The sequence below is a fragment of the Scyliorhinus torazame genome, chromosome 2 (assembly GCF_047496885.1).
Source record: "Scyliorhinus torazame isolate Kashiwa2021f chromosome 2, sScyTor2.1, whole genome shotgun sequence".
Taxonomy (NCBI): domain Eukaryota; kingdom Metazoa; phylum Chordata; class Chondrichthyes; order Carcharhiniformes; family Scyliorhinidae; genus Scyliorhinus; species Scyliorhinus torazame.
Genome location: NC_092708.1, coordinates 399,612,985 through 399,628,423, shown reverse-complemented (window position 1 = coordinate 399,628,423; position 15,439 = coordinate 399,612,985). Strand labels below are relative to the sequence as shown.

The 15,439-nt window shown below is 47.0% G+C and overlaps 1 protein-coding gene across 2 annotated transcripts in view; it reads left to right on the top strand.

Annotated features, from left to right (window-relative positions):
• vash1 (vasohibin 1) overlaps positions 1-15,439 on the top strand; it is a 95,072-nt gene that overhangs the window by 32,111 nt on the left and 47,522 nt on the right. The window contains exons 2-3 of one of the 2 annotated variants that reach the window (XM_072494415.1): positions 6,462-6,550; positions 11,953-12,009. In XM_072494415.1, the coding sequence (XP_072350516.1) occupies positions 6,462-6,550; positions 11,953-12,009 (146 nt within the window). The remainder of the gene's footprint in view (positions 1-6,461; positions 6,551-11,952; positions 12,010-15,439) is intronic. The other variant, XM_072494422.1, reaches the window with a different exon arrangement.

Genomic DNA, 15,439 nt, shown 5'->3' with positions numbered 1-15,439 from the left:
CACCGCCTTGGCCCGATTAAAGCTCGCCCTCCTTCCCGCCACCTCCGCACTCCAGTCTTGATAAACGCGGATCACCGCGTTCTCCCATTTACTGCTCCGAGTTTTCTTTGCCCATCTAAGGACCATTTCTCTATCCTTAAAACGGAGGAATCTCACCACTATGGCTCTGGGAATTTCTCCTGCTCTCGGTCCTCGCGCCATCACTCGATATGCTCCCTCCACCTCCAACGGACCCGCCGGGGCCTCCGCTCCCATTAACGAGTGCAGCATCGTGCTCACATATGCCCCGACGTCCGCTCCCTCCACACCTTCAGGAAGACCAAGAATCCTCAGGTTGTTCCTCCTTGCGTTGTTTTCCAGTGCCTCCAACCTTTCCACACATCGTTTCTGATGTGCCTCCTGCGTCTCCGTCTTCACCACCAGGCCCTGTATGTCGTCCTCATTCTCGGCTGCCTGTGCCTTCACGACCCGAAGCTCCCGCTCCTGGGTCTTTTGTTCCTCCTTTAGCCCTTCGATCGCCTGTAGTATCGGGGCCAACAGCTCTTTCTTCATTTCCTTTTTGATCTCTTCCACACAGCATTTCAGGAACTCTTGTTGTTCAGGGCCCCATGTTAAACTGCCACCTTCCGACGCCACCCTGGTTTTTGCTTGCCTTCCTTGCCGCTGTTCTAAAGGATCCACTGCAATCCGGCCACTTTCTCCTCCTTTTTCCATCCGTATCCAGGGGGGATTCCCTTCTGGTTTACCGCACAGTGTTTTTAGCCGTCAAAATTGCCGTTGGGGCTCCTATCAAGAGCCCAAAAGTCCGTTTCACCGGGAGCTGCCGAAACGTGCGACTCAGCTGGTCATCGCCGCACCCGGAAGTCCTCCGCTGTACCATTTCTACATGCATCCGTTATTTCTTTGCTTATTGCCTGCCCTACCATCCTGTTACTATTTGGTGGCCTATAGACTACTCCTATTAGTGACCTTTTCGCCTTACTGTTCCTGATTTCCACCCAAATTGATTCAACCTTGTCCTCCATAGCACCAATATCATCCCTTACTATTGCCCGGATGCCATCCTTAAACAACAAAGCTACACCACCGCCCATACCGTCCATTCTATCCTTTCGTATAGTCGGATACCCTTGGATATTTAACTCCCAGTCGTGACCACCTTTTAACCATGTTTCAGTAATGGCCACTAAATCATAGTCATTCACGATGATTTGCGCCATCAACTCATTTACCTTATTTCGTATACTACGAGCATTCAGGTAAAGTACACTTATGCTGTTTTTTATGTCTTTGTTATGAGTCCTAACACCTTGATCAGTAACTTTTCGCAATTTATTTTTCCTCTTTCCCTTTCTCCTAATTTTCCTTGTCTTTGAACCCATATCTCTACATAATAACCTGTCACGTAACCTGCTGCCTTGATCTCCATTAACCATTATACTGTCCATAGCTTTACACTTCCCTTCCCCCCAACTTGCTAGTTTAATGGGGCTCCCAACCCCCTACCAGGTCCTTCTCCACCTTGGGGAGCTCCAACCCATCTAGCAGTTGCCGCATTCCCCACCCCTCACCCCCCGGTCGGGGGCTCTGATTCATAAAGCCTCCTGTAAAACTCTTCAAATACCCCGTTCACCCCCACCGGGTCCAGTACCACTCCACCCCTATTGTCCTTCACCCTTCCAATTTCCCTCGCCGCCTCCTGCTTCCTGAGTTGGTGGGCCAGCATCCTACTAGCCTTCTCACTTACTCGTACACTGCCCACCTGGCCCTCCACAACTACCCTACTGCTTTCCCCGTGGACACCAGCCTGAACTCCATCTGAAGCTTCTGCCTCTCCTTCAACAATCCTGCCTCCAAATACCTCCTGTCCATCTGCAGAATCTCATCCACCAACCTTGCCATCTCTGCTCGCTCCTCCTCCCTATGCGCCCGGATCGATATAAACTCCCCCCTGACTACCGGCTTGAGAGCCTCCCACAGTGTGGCGGCCAAGACCTCACCTGTATCATTTAGTTTTGCATACCCCCAAATGACGGCCCTCGCCTGCTCGCACACCTCCTCATCTGCTAACAACCCTACGTCCAGCCTCCACTGCCGGCGCTGGGCCCCCCACCGATCGACTTGCAAGTCCACCCAATGCGGCGCCTGGTCTGAAACCACGATCGCTGAGTACCCCAAGTCGTCCGCCCCCGCCAGCAGAGTCTTATCCACCACAAGAAATAATCTGAGAGTACACCCTGTGCACATGGGAGAAGTAAGGAAACTCCTTTGACCTCAGCCTCCCAAACCTCCACTGGTCCAACCCCCCATGCGCTCCATGAACCCCCTCAGCTCCTTTGCGACCACCAACACCCTCTCCGACCTCGGGCTCGACTGGTCCAACCCTAGATCAATGACCGTGTTAAAATCCGCGCCCCATAATCAACCGGTGCGAGTCCAAGCCCGGTATCGTCCCCAATACCCGCCTTATAAACTCCACATCGTCCCGGTTTGGGACATAAATGTTTATCAGGACCACTGGCATACCCTCCAGCTTCCCGCTCACCATCACAAACCTTACCCCCGAATCAGCTGTTATATTCCCCACCTCAAACGCCATCCGTTTATTTACCAGGACCCCCCCCCCTTCATGTCTAATCCCAAATGGAAGACTTGTCCTACCCACCCTTTCCTTAGCCTTGTCCCCGATCTTCAAGTGTGTTTCTTGTAAAAAGGCCCCGTCCGCCTTCAAGCTCCTCAGGTGCGTGAAGACGTGACCGTTCAACCGGCCCATTCAGCCCCCTCACCAGCCTCGCCGGAGGGCACCATGCCCCCCTCCCCTGCTGATCAATCATACCCTTTCTTAGGCCAGCCCCCGGCCCATGCCACAAGACCCTACAGGCCCACCTTCGGATCTCCACCGTCACCACTCCCTCCCATAATACGCCACAGCAACAGCACCTTCGTCAGCAACCCCCCCCACCCTGAACAAAACAACAATACCATCCTCCTCGGCTTCACTAACCACCTGATCACATCCAGGTCCCGTTATCTAGCCCGCCCAGCCAGCCTGGCAGATCCCGCCAAGACGCCTGAGCCTCCTAACCCTCCCCCCCACACACACACACACACCCCTGCCACTCGCACATCTCACAAACTACAATTAAACAAGAAAAAAGGTGCACTCGCCCTCAATGGAAGGTGAAAGATTCTCCAACCAACAAACGAGGAAAAGGATACAAGAAAAAATGGACAGAAACCACCTCCACAGTTCGATGTCCTCCTCCTCCTGCCTGTCCATTATCTCTTTAAAAACTCCATTGCCTCCTCTGGCATTCCAAAATATTGTTCTCGGTTATCAAAAGGAACCAGAGGCGAGCCGGGTGCAGCATCCCGAACTTCACCCCCTTTTTAAAGAGGGCATTCTTCAACTAATTAAACTCGGTTCTCCTCCTCGCCAGATCTGCGCCCAGGTCCTTGTACACCTGAAGCTCGCTCCCCTCCCAGGTGCATCTCCGTCTGCCTCGCCCATCTTAGTATCTTCTGCTTTCCAGGAACCGGTGATGACGCGCCACCATCACCCTCAGTGGCTCATTCGCCTGCGGCTCCCTCATCAGCGCCCTGTGCGCTCAGTCGACCTCCAGGGGCCAGTCAAAAGCCCCCTCCCCCATCAACTTCTCGCGCATCTTGGCTACATACGCACCAGCGTCCGCTCCCTTGATGTCTTCAGGCATCCCCACAATTCTTAGATTCTGTCTCTGGGAGCAATTCTCCAGGTCCTCCACCTTCTCCATTAACTGCTTCTGGGTCGCTCGCATCAGATCCACTTCAGCCACCAACAAGGCGAGCTGCTCCTCGTGCTCCCCCACCGCCTCGTCCACTTTCCGAATACCCTGGCACTGGGACTCCAGCCTCTGCTCCACGCAGTCAATTCCCGCTTTTGAACGGTTCCACTGCCTTGATCAGAGCCTCCTGGGCTTCCCTCCTCTGTCGGCTAAACTTCTCATTTACAAAGTTCACCAGGTGCTCCATTGATCACTGGCAGGCAAACCAGACCCTTTATCCTCCTCCATCTTGACCTGTGTCATACAAAGATTCTCTTTCTCCAACTGCTCTCTTCTTCTCGACCCACTTCTGGTCCGTGGATCCATCCCATCACCCCAGTGGAGTTAAACTTTTCTCCAGTCTTTTTTCAAAAAAATATCCACTTAACAAACGGGGAAAAGGTCCAAAAAAACAACCTTGAGCGGGAGCTGCCCAATGTGCAACCACTCATACCATGGCCGACACCGGACGGAATAGAGAATTCTAAAGACTCATGGCCATGGGAAAGAAGATATTCTTCCTCATCTTAAATAGGAGACATCTGTGCCCCCTCGTTCTAGATTCCCCATGTGAGGAACCATCCTCTCAGCACCTATCCTGGATCCCTGTCAAGCCCCCGCAGAATCTTTTATATTTCAATCGGATCACTTCTTATTCTTCTAAACTCCAAGGAGTATAAGCTCAACCTTTGCTCATGAGAAAACCCCTTCATCCTAGGGATCAGTCTCATGAATCTTTTTTGAACTGCCTCCAATGCAAGTCTATCCAAATTGAATTAAGGAGACTAAAACTGTACTCTGTACTCTTAGGTGTGCTCGCACCAGTGCTGTGCAGTTGCAGCAAGACTTTGCTACTTTATGCTACATATTCCTTGAACTCCAGGCCAACATTCCATTTCCCTTCCTAATTACTTGCTATGCCTGCATGCAGACGTTTTGTGATTCATATATAAGGACTCGTATGTAGGGAGGATACCAGGAGACCAAGAGGTGCATCTCCTGAATGAAAGGAATGATCAAAGAGCATACACTGCATTTTTCAGTCTAACGGCGCAGGGTTAGATTGAAGGGGAAATTGGGACCAGGGTTTCAGCTTTGGCTCATTCGATGGGACACTCACCTCTTAACCATGCTGAGTCCAGTCCCACGCCAGAGGCTTGGTCACGTAATCTAGTGTAGCAAAGTGGGAATTCTTGTTCTTTCAGAGGTAACATCTTGCAGAGTACTTCTCCCGACTAAATTATGGGGCTGGTTTAACACAGTGGGCTAAACAGCTGGCTTGTAATGCAGAACAAGGCAGCAGCGCGGGTTCAATTCCCGTACCGGCCTTCCCGAACAGGTGCCGGAATGTGGCGACTAGGGGCTTTTCACAGTAACTTCATTGAAGCCTACTTGTGACAATAAGCGATTATTATTATGTGGTCACTGTCAATCGTTGCCGTTTGTGGGAGCTTGTTGTGTGTGAAAATTAGCTGGCACATTTCTTCCAGTGCAACAGCAGCTATACTTCAAAAATTGTCATTGCCTGTGAAACATTGAGAACATCTGGAAGATGCTGGGATTGGAGGGATTGGGAAAGTGTGTTTGCAGTGGGAGCTGGCCGTGCACTGGGAGGTGATCTTGACATCGCAGGTGATTTTGGATAACAAGACTGAGAAATGCCAAATTTGGTAGTTGGTGACTGTGATATGTGATACTTACACCAGGTATGTTAAAATGTGCAAACCTGTGCTTTGAAGAAATAAAGATGGTGACAGTACCAGGATGAGAGCAGAGACCGGCTAACAATGGAGCATTTCAGCACCAGCATCTCAGTTGTGCTTTTCTTTACGTTTGCTCAATGACGTGTGAAAGAAGAATCGCTTCTCAGATCTGCTGTTACCCAGAAAATCCACTGTTTATTCTCTACAAAGGTTATATTTGGATAGCGGCAGAGTATTGTCCAAGATTCCATGGTCCGCTCACAGATAGTGAGGCACTCACAGTCTTTCATTCTTTTTGTTTTTGCTCCCCTCCTCACTGTGATCATGCCAACTCTGGGTTTTTCTTCATTCTTTCCACAGAATGTGGACGTGGCTGGCTCGGTCAGCACTTATTGTCCATCCCTAATTGCCCGTGAGAAGGTGGTGGTGACCTGCCTACTTAAACTGCTGCAGTCTATATGGTGTAGGCACACCCATAATGGTGTTAGGGAGGGAGTTCCAGGATTGTGACCCAGTGACATTGAAGAACCGGCGATATAGTTCCAAGTGAGGATGGTGTGTGCAGCTTGGCGGGGAGCTTGCAGGTGATGGGTTCCCATCCATCTCCTGCCCTTGTCCTTCTAGGCGGTAGAGCTCTGGAAGGTTTGGAAGATGCTGTTGAGAGAGGCTTGGTAAATTGCTGCAGTGTACCTTGTGGATGCTACTGTGTTGGTGGAGAGAGGCGATGTTAAAGATGATAAAGTGGATCATTAAAAACCCTATTTTTATTTTCCATCCCTAGCCCAGGGGTACTAATGCCCTTGTAACTCAACAAATATTATGGATTAACCTTGGAATATTGTGTATGAATTAATATCACACCGTCAGTGCCATTATCCACTGCAACATTGAGGAATCTCTGAATGTTGGTCTATATATACATCTATATATTTTTTCATATTTCCTATGCTTTCAGGTTCCGATGCCATGTGTGCCTACATTTCAGCTATCCACGCTTGTCCCTGACCGCCTGGAAGCCATACAGAGATACACCAGGGAATTGCAGTATCCTTCAGATCATCAGGGAAACTAGAGTCCATTAATGGGTTCCTGGTCTGCAGGCAATAATGTCTCTCTGCAATCAGATAATACAATATGCCAGGAGTAACCGAAATGCATTTAGATTTTTTTTTAAAGCATTGTCTAGACTCTGCTGCACATATTCCTGGAACAGCATACCTGAAATAGATCCTGTCATATTATTCTTAAATATCACACGTGATCCTGCCTTCAAGGGTGTGTAAAAGGAGTAGCTCTTGCATGTTCTTTGTTCACGTTAGTACATTGAGAAGCACAAAATGGGAGCCCATCCCAATATTGTTGGATAGTGATATTCCTGTCTTTGCAGAAGTGACAATATTTTCTTTAAAGTAGTTTTTATTGCATCAAAACGTGTGTGTGCTTCACATAGTGAATCTGATTATTGTGATATTGGCCAACAATGCAGATCTTCAGCACACAACAATCTCCCATAAACAAAATAGGTGAATTATAAGTGTTATGAGTTCAGATCTGTTGCAGATATTTGCTGAGGCACAATATTGTCACTCTCTTGAATGGCCTGGTTCCGACCTCACTGCCCTATAGAGTTATAGAATTCTACAACACGGAAAAGACCTTTCGGACCATCACATATCTCTGGTAGTTGGAACCAAAACTGTAAGAAAAACTGCGACAAGAAACTCACTTGTAAACTGGACTTTAATCTCACTTTGTGGGAAATCTGCTCATCATAGAATCCCTACAATGCAGAAGGAGGCATTCAGCCCATCGAGTCTGCACCCTACCTAGGCCCCTGTAACCCTACCTAACCTGCACATCTTTGGACATACATGGCAGAGTATTCGCTTGCATATCTTTTTATTAAAACAGTAAAAAATATATACAAGGCCAAACAGTACGAACACTAATTTTGTGTTGGAGAAACAGGGTACCCTCCCCTCAGTACTAATGTGCGGGGAAGGGGGTGGATACTCTGATTATTAAAACAGTTCACAATACGTTTCTACAAAAAACAAGCGGTACAAGCACTAAACTGGAGAGACCAGATACCCTCGCCTCTGTACCAACAGAAGGGAAAGAAAGGGGGGGGGGGGGTGAGGAGAGAGGGGAAAGGAGGGTGGTGGGGATGGAGGGAGTCGGGGTGTTGGTGAAGGGGGGCCCAATAGGGCACTGCCTGAACTATCTACGGAGGCAGAAAAATAAAAGAACCTTCAATTATGATGTGCCAGATTCCGGGAGTCCCACAGAGGGGGTGAGGGGCGACACAGTGTCAGGCACGAGTGAGACCCGCACCCCGCTACAGAGCATCTCGTGCACCTTGCGCTCCCAACACTGGGCGGCTGACAAGACTTCGGACAGTCGCCCTCCAGGCCCGAATCCTCCACCACACTGAGTGCGGCGGGCGACACGGGCCTACCATCCAACCCAGAGGCTGCCTTCATCCCGCCACCGGGATCATCAGCAGACGGGATCTCCTCAGGCTCCTCCTGGGACCCCGTGCCAGCGGGAGGTGGTGGTGCAGATGCCTGCTCCGCCCCCATCGCGTGGTCACTGGAAGGCCCCGAAATTAACTCCGGAAACAGGTCTGGGGTGGTGGCAGAGGTGTCCGAAGGAAGCGGTTGGGACAGAGGATCTTCCAAACTATAACCCGCTAAGAACCTAAGAAGCAGGGGGTTATCGCTGACCCCCTCCCCTGAGAAATTGAACAAGTCCGAGGTGCTAAATTGTGCTAGGTGGAAAGGGCCCTCTCGGGTCCCGTCCGACCTCGAAGCATCCTGGTCAGGGGACAGCGGCAGCTGCTGGGATTTCCTCACTATCCCTCCGCCTCTTTTCTTTCGCGACATCTATGGAAAAGAACCTGGATTGACGCCGTTTGCAGGGAAGAGGGTCACACACCGGGAGGCCCTTCCAGGCTGACTCCTTGTCCCTCAATGCTTCTCTCCAGAATTTGTGGCTGGGACAGAGCACCCTCTGGCAAGTGAAGAGTAGCTGAATTGATAACCGCGTTGTCCAATTCTCTTTTAATCAAAGCTGAGCTTGACAGATTTTTGATCAACAAGGAAGTCGAGGGTTACTGGGGAGTGGGGAGCCAGGAAAGTGCAGTTAAGGCTGGAATCAGATTAGCCGTGCCCATATTGATGATGAAGCAGGCTCAACATGCTGAATGACCCCACTGCCTCCTCGCCTCCACCCTGATTGAACTTGTGGCTGGAAGAGCAGTGGACAGATTTCCTGTTCTGCTACCAATTAAGGCCCTTGAATGGGCAATCAATACCACTTAAGGGCCACATCCTGCCACCATTGGTGTTAACCCAGCAACAGGTGGGGAGGCTCACCATGACAAGCAAACTCATGCAGGGTTGCTTGCAAGCTTCTGGTGGGGGCTTGGGGGTCCTGCTCATGGGCACTATGTGTCTGATGTGAGGAACTGGCAGCAAAAAGAGGGGAAGGGCCCTTGGTGCTGACCTGATCAGTTAAGTGTCTAATTGGCACTTAATAGAGCATGCCTTCCCATACACAGGCAATATAGGGCTTTCGCTGGCTCTCTCGTTGCCCCCATTAAATACCACTCATGGTAAATGAACAGGTGATACTGAGTGTAGTGGTCTCTTGCGACTTTCCCTCAAATGTATCTGGAATATTCACATCAACCACTCTGTGATAGTGAGTCCCACATTCTTACCAATCTCTGTTCCAACTTTCCTAATGGATTTCTTGGTGAATATCTTCTATTGATGGCCTTTAGTTATGCTTTTCCCCAGAATAGGAAACATACTCTCTGTATCCACTCGACTAAAACCTTGAATAATTTTTAAAACTTCTATTGGGTCATCCCTCAGCCTTTTGTTCAAGAGGAAAAAGAGCCAGCTCTGTCAATCCTTTCCTGATGTGTGAACCCCTGCATTTCTTGCATCTCTACAGTTTTCTTTTGGTTTCCTATATCCTTTTTTTACAATATGATGACCAGAATTTCACTCCCTAGAGTGGTCAAACCAAGGTTCTATAAGGTTTAACATAACTTCTCTACTTTTCAATTCTGTTTCTCTAAAATTAAAGCCAAGTGCTTGTTTTTTTTAATGTACAACCTTGCTAACCTGTGACCCAGCCTTGATCAATTGGTGTTTTTGTATTTCAAAATCCCTGTATTCCACCTAGACTTGCACCTTCCGAGTAATAAGTGACCCTCCTATTCTTCCTCACAATATACTGCCTCACATTTACCTGTGTTGAACTTTTGCATATATTAGAAATACTACATCACCAATGTCTGTTCTCTCCATTACCTCCTCAAAAAATTCATTAAAGTTGGTCAAGCAGGTGTTACCCTTTAGAAACCCATGCTGACTATTCATAGTTATATTTAGAATTGCCAGATGTTCCTCTATTCTCTACTTCAACAAGGATTCCACTATTTTCCCCACCACTGATGTTAATCTGACTGGTCTATAATTCCCTGGACATGTTATGCCCTCCTCCTTAAAGATAGGGTTTACATGCACTATCGGCAAGTTCTCTAGCACTATTCCTTTTTCTAACAATTATCAAATGCATGTAGTAATTATGCTATCTCTTCCCTGGATTATTTTAAAATACATGAATGCAAACCTTCCAGACCAGAAATTTTATTCTCATTTGTGTTTAATTAATTTATTTAGTACATCCTTTTTTATTTTAGAGGAACTTATCTACTTATTTAACATCCTGTCTACCTGTTGTATCTCTCTGGTAAATACCCAATCACGATCTCTGCCATCTCTCTGTTATGATCTGAAACATTACCCTTTAATGGTCCTATTTCCATCATAACATTTCTTATTAATGTACCTCTGAAATATTTTAATATTTCATGGTCCTTGATCATTTAATTTCCTAATCCTCTTTGCCTTACTATTTTTTTTATTTTGACTTCTCTCCTAATCTCTTTGCATTCTCTCTTAACCTCCTGTGCACTTATGCTGTCTACTTACTTAAAGCTTGTCTCTTTCCTAACACTCAATTATTTCCTTTAATGTCTTTATTCATCCACGGAGTCCCACTAATTTGCTATTTCCTTTTAGTGGAATCTATTTTCCTGATTTTGAGGAACATTTGAATCAGTGTTGAACATTGTCATTTGTCACTATAGTTATCCATTTTATTTTCCCCAAGTTCTGTTCTCAGTCCGTCTATAAGCTTTTCTCCATATTTATGTCCTCTATCATCTAAAGCAGTCACTATTGTTTAAATGTTCCCCTTAAAGTATCTTGCTTTCTCCATCTCTTGTCTGTCTATCCTTCCCCAAAAATGGTAATTCTAGGGAGATAGATCCAGATCAGTTATTTCTTTTTTTTAACCTTTCACCCCACTAAAGATCAATTCTTTCAGATGTTCCAGAAATGACTAAGAGGGGCCAATATGCAATTGTAGGATGATTACAGCAAAGAAGAGGGACATTCAGCCTATCATGTATGCGCTGGCCCTTTGCAGGAGTAATTCACTTGGAACCACTCCTCCAGCTTCTCCCTCGGGCCTAGACGTTTTTCTATTTTCATATAATAATCCAATTCCCTCTTGAATGCCTCAGTTGAATCTGCCTCCACTACCCTCTCAGACAGTGCATTCCAGATCCTCACCACTCACTGCCTATAAAGGTTTTCCAATTACCTTAATTCTGTGCCTTCTGGTTGTGATACTTCCATTATTGGGCGCAGTTTCTTTCTGGGCTTGATTTAACTAAATGGGAACAATGTCTCACAGCGAGCACGTTTAGCCGCGTGTTTCCTGGCACTCACTGCACTGGGAAACACTGCTGTCAAACGCCACTCGAGTTAGATAGGGGCCTCAGCGGGGAACGTGCGGCCAAGGCCACACTTAGCCCTGTTTTCTGCACTGAGGAGCTCTGCTTGCCGGAAACTCCCCTTTAAATGGCATCCCAAATTCTGGAGCCCCCGACGCGACCCACATTCGTGGCCATTCAATCGCGTCTCATCTAGGCCATTCATGATTTTGAATAGATCCATTAAATGTCCTCTCAACCTTCTCCAAAGAAAGAAGTCTCTACTTCTCCAATCGATCTACCTAACTGAAGTTACTTATCCCTGGAACCAGAACAATTCTCATTAATCCTTTCTGCACTCTCTCTAATGTCTTCACATCCTTCCTAAAGTGTGGTGTCTAGAACTAGATGCCATACTCCAGTTGAAGTTAAACCAGTGTTTAATATTACCTCTAAAATAAAAGCAAAATACTGCTGATGCTGTTGGAGAATCTAAAATAGAAAGTGCTAGAACAACTCAGCTGGTCTGCCAGCACCTGTGGTGAGAGAAACAGTTAACGTTTTGAGTCCAAAATGACTCGTGTTCTGAGCCTGCTACACGCGAGTACTTCTTTACCGTTGAATTAATTTACTTAGCCATCCAATCCAGGTACAATCACACTGGGACGCAATTTTTTGAGATTAAGAAGAATCGACCTTTAACTGGGTAAGTAGCAATTATCTGTTAAGTGTGTCATTGAGAAATTACACTTTGGTCAAAACTGTGCTGTTGGCGTGTTGTAGACCGCCTGTTCAAAGTACTAAAAGCAGCAAGTGCCTACCTTGTCGTTAATCAGTGGGAGCTTGAAGCAGTGTAAAATGTCACTTAAAAAACTTCGAAGGCAGTAGTAAAGACCCTTGTTAGTTTTATAAAAGAAAGCATTATACTGAGTGAAGGGTGTCTAACAGAGAGAATGTTACAACTGAGAGCATTGTACTGAGGTTGTGGAGTGTAACAAGGAAAGTGTTAAACTTCCAACAAGTGCACTGAGCTCGTGAGTTTCTTTGTCACGTCCCACCAATTGCCTCTGCATCTTCCCTCCTTTCCCCTCGCTGACCAGATCAAATTTTTCCTTAAGGCTATCCCCAGCCTAGCCCTCAATTTATATCTTTCTCTAGTTTCTTTCCTGCCTCTCCTCATGCCTCCACCATGTCCATCTTATCCTTGAGACTCCGCTCCTCTCACAACTTTATTGACATTCTGGGGGAGTTGATGGTGCAATGGTATTACCGCTCGACTAATAATCTAGAACCACGTAATGCTCTGGGTACACACCAGGTGGTGGAACTTAAACCCAATAAAACATCTGGGATTAAAAGTCGATTATCGTAAAAACCCATCTGGTTCATTAATGTCCTTTAGGGAAGGAAAACTGCTATCCTATGTGACTCCAGACCCACAGAAATATAGTTGACTCTTACATGCCCTCGGAAATGACCAAGCAAGCCCCACAGTTGCACTCAATCACAACAAAAAGAATAAAGTTGGACGGACCACCCACCATTCACCTATGCACAGGAAACGACAACAGCAAACCCAGTCCTGCCGACCCTGTAAAGTCCTCCTTACTAACATCTTTTGGCTTGCGCCAAAGTTGGGAGAGCTGTCTCACAGACTAGTCAAGTAACAGCCTGACGTTGTCATACTCACAGAAATATACCTCACAGATAATGTCCCAGACACCACTATCACCATCCCTGGGTATGTCCTGTCTCACCGGCAGGACAGACCCAGCAGAGGTGGTGACACAGTGGTGTACAGTCAGGAGGGAGTTGCCCTGGGAATCCTAATCATTGACTCCGGACCTCAGGCTTCAGGTTAAACATGGGCAAGGAAGCCTCCTGCTGATTATCGCATAACATCCACCCCTCAGCTGATGAATCAGTACTCCTCCATGTTGAACACCACTTGGAGGAAGCATTGAGAGTGGAAAGGACACAGAATGTACTCTGGGTGGAGGACCTCAATGTCCATCGTCAAGAATGACTCGGTCAAACAACCACAGACCGTGGTGCTAAAGGACATAGCTGCTAGTATGGGACTGCAGCAGGTGGTGAGGAACCAACAAGAGGGAAAAACATATTTTACCTCATCCTCACCAATCTGCCTGCTGCAGATTACAATATCGGCAGGAGTGACCACTGCACATTCCCTGTGGAAACAAAGACCCGTCTCCACATTGAGAATACCCTCCATTGTATTTTTAAAAAAATATATTTTATTCAAATTTTTTTTCGGCCAAACAAAACAGTACAAAAATTTTTCCCTTTTACAACAATAAAACAATATAAATAATAGTGACCGTTTTTAACAAATAAATAAATAATATATAAACTAAATGGCAACTGCCATAACAAAATATTAACTCTCCCAAATAATAAAGTCAAACAAGCCAATATACATATCCAAGTAAAAATATCCATACAAAAACACCCCTGAGGACCCACCCGAGCCCTCCCCCCCCCCCCCCCCCCCCCCCCCCCCCCCGGGTTGCTGCTGCTACTTTCCCAGTTCCTTTATCGTTCTGCGAGATAGTCAATGAACGGTTGCCTTGAGCCGAACCTCTTAGTGCAAACTTTATCCGTTCCAGTTTTATAAACCCTGCCATGTCGTTTATCCAGGCCTCCACGCCCGGGGGTTTAGCTTCCTTCCACATTAACAATATCCTTCGCCGGGCTATTAGGGACGCAAAGGCCAAAACATCAGCCTCTACCCTCCATTGTATTAACCGTGCTAAATGAGATAGACTTTGAACAGATCTAGCGACTCAAGACTGGGTATCCATGAGGCACGGTGGACCATCAACAGCAGCAGAATTCTACTCAATTACAAACTGATGGCCTGACATATCCCCCACTCTACCATTACCACCAAGCCAGGTGATCAACCCTGGTTCAATGAAGAGTGCAGGACAGCATGCCAGGAGCAACACCAGGCATACCGAAAAATAAGGTGTCAACCTGGTGAAGCGACAACAGAGGACTGTGAGCCAAACAGCATAAGCAGCAAGAAGAGACAGAGCTAAGCAATTCCACAACGAACGTATCAGTTCTAAGCTCTTCAGTCTTGCCACATCCAGCTGTGAATGATGGTGGATACTTAAACAACTCACTGGAGGAGGAGGTTCCACAAATGTCCCCATCCTCAATGATGGAGGAGCCCAGCACATATGTGCAAAAGACAAGGCTGAGGCATTCGCAACAAACTTCAGACATAAATGCTGAGTGGATGATCCATCTCGATCTCCTCCGGAAGTCCCCAGTATCACAAATGTCAGCCTTCAGCCAATACGATTAACGCAACGTGATATCAAGAAACGGCTGAAGGCACTGGACACTGCAAAGGCTCTGGGCCCTGGCAATATTCCAGCAATAGTACTGAAGACTTGTGCTCCAGAACTTGCCGTGTCCCGAGCCAAGCTGTTCCAGTACAGCTACAACACTGGCGTTTACCCGGCAATGTGGAAAATTGCCCAGGTATATCCTGCACATAAACAGGAGAAACTAAACCCAGCCAATTACCGCCCCATCAGTCCACTCTCCATCATCAATAAAGTAATGGAAGGAGTCATCAAACCACTATCAAGCAGCACTTACTCAGCAATAATCTGCTCACAGATGCTCAGGTTGGATTCCATCAGGGTCACTCAGTTCCTGATCTCGTTACAGCCTTGGTTCAAACATGGACAAAAGAGCTGAACTCCAGAAGTGAGCTGAGACTCCGTGAGTGGGCAAGAACATGACAGACAGAATGTAATGTGGCAAAATGTGAGTTATCCACTTTGACAGAAGGAACAGATGTGCAGAGTATTTCTTAAATGGTAAGAGAATAGAAAGTGCAAGTGTACAAAGAGACCTGGGTGTCCTTGTCCATAAATCACTGAAGTTGATCCAGTAAACTTTGTGGTCAAGGATGGTGATGGTCCGAAATGGCATCAGTTTCCACATGTTCGCTGACAACACCCAGCTTTTTCTTTATTCGTTATGGGGATGTGGGCATCGCTGGCTGGGCCAGAATCTATTGCCCAGCTTAATGGCCCCTAGACTGAGTGACATGCTGGGTCATTTCGGATGGCATTTAAGAGTCAACCACATTG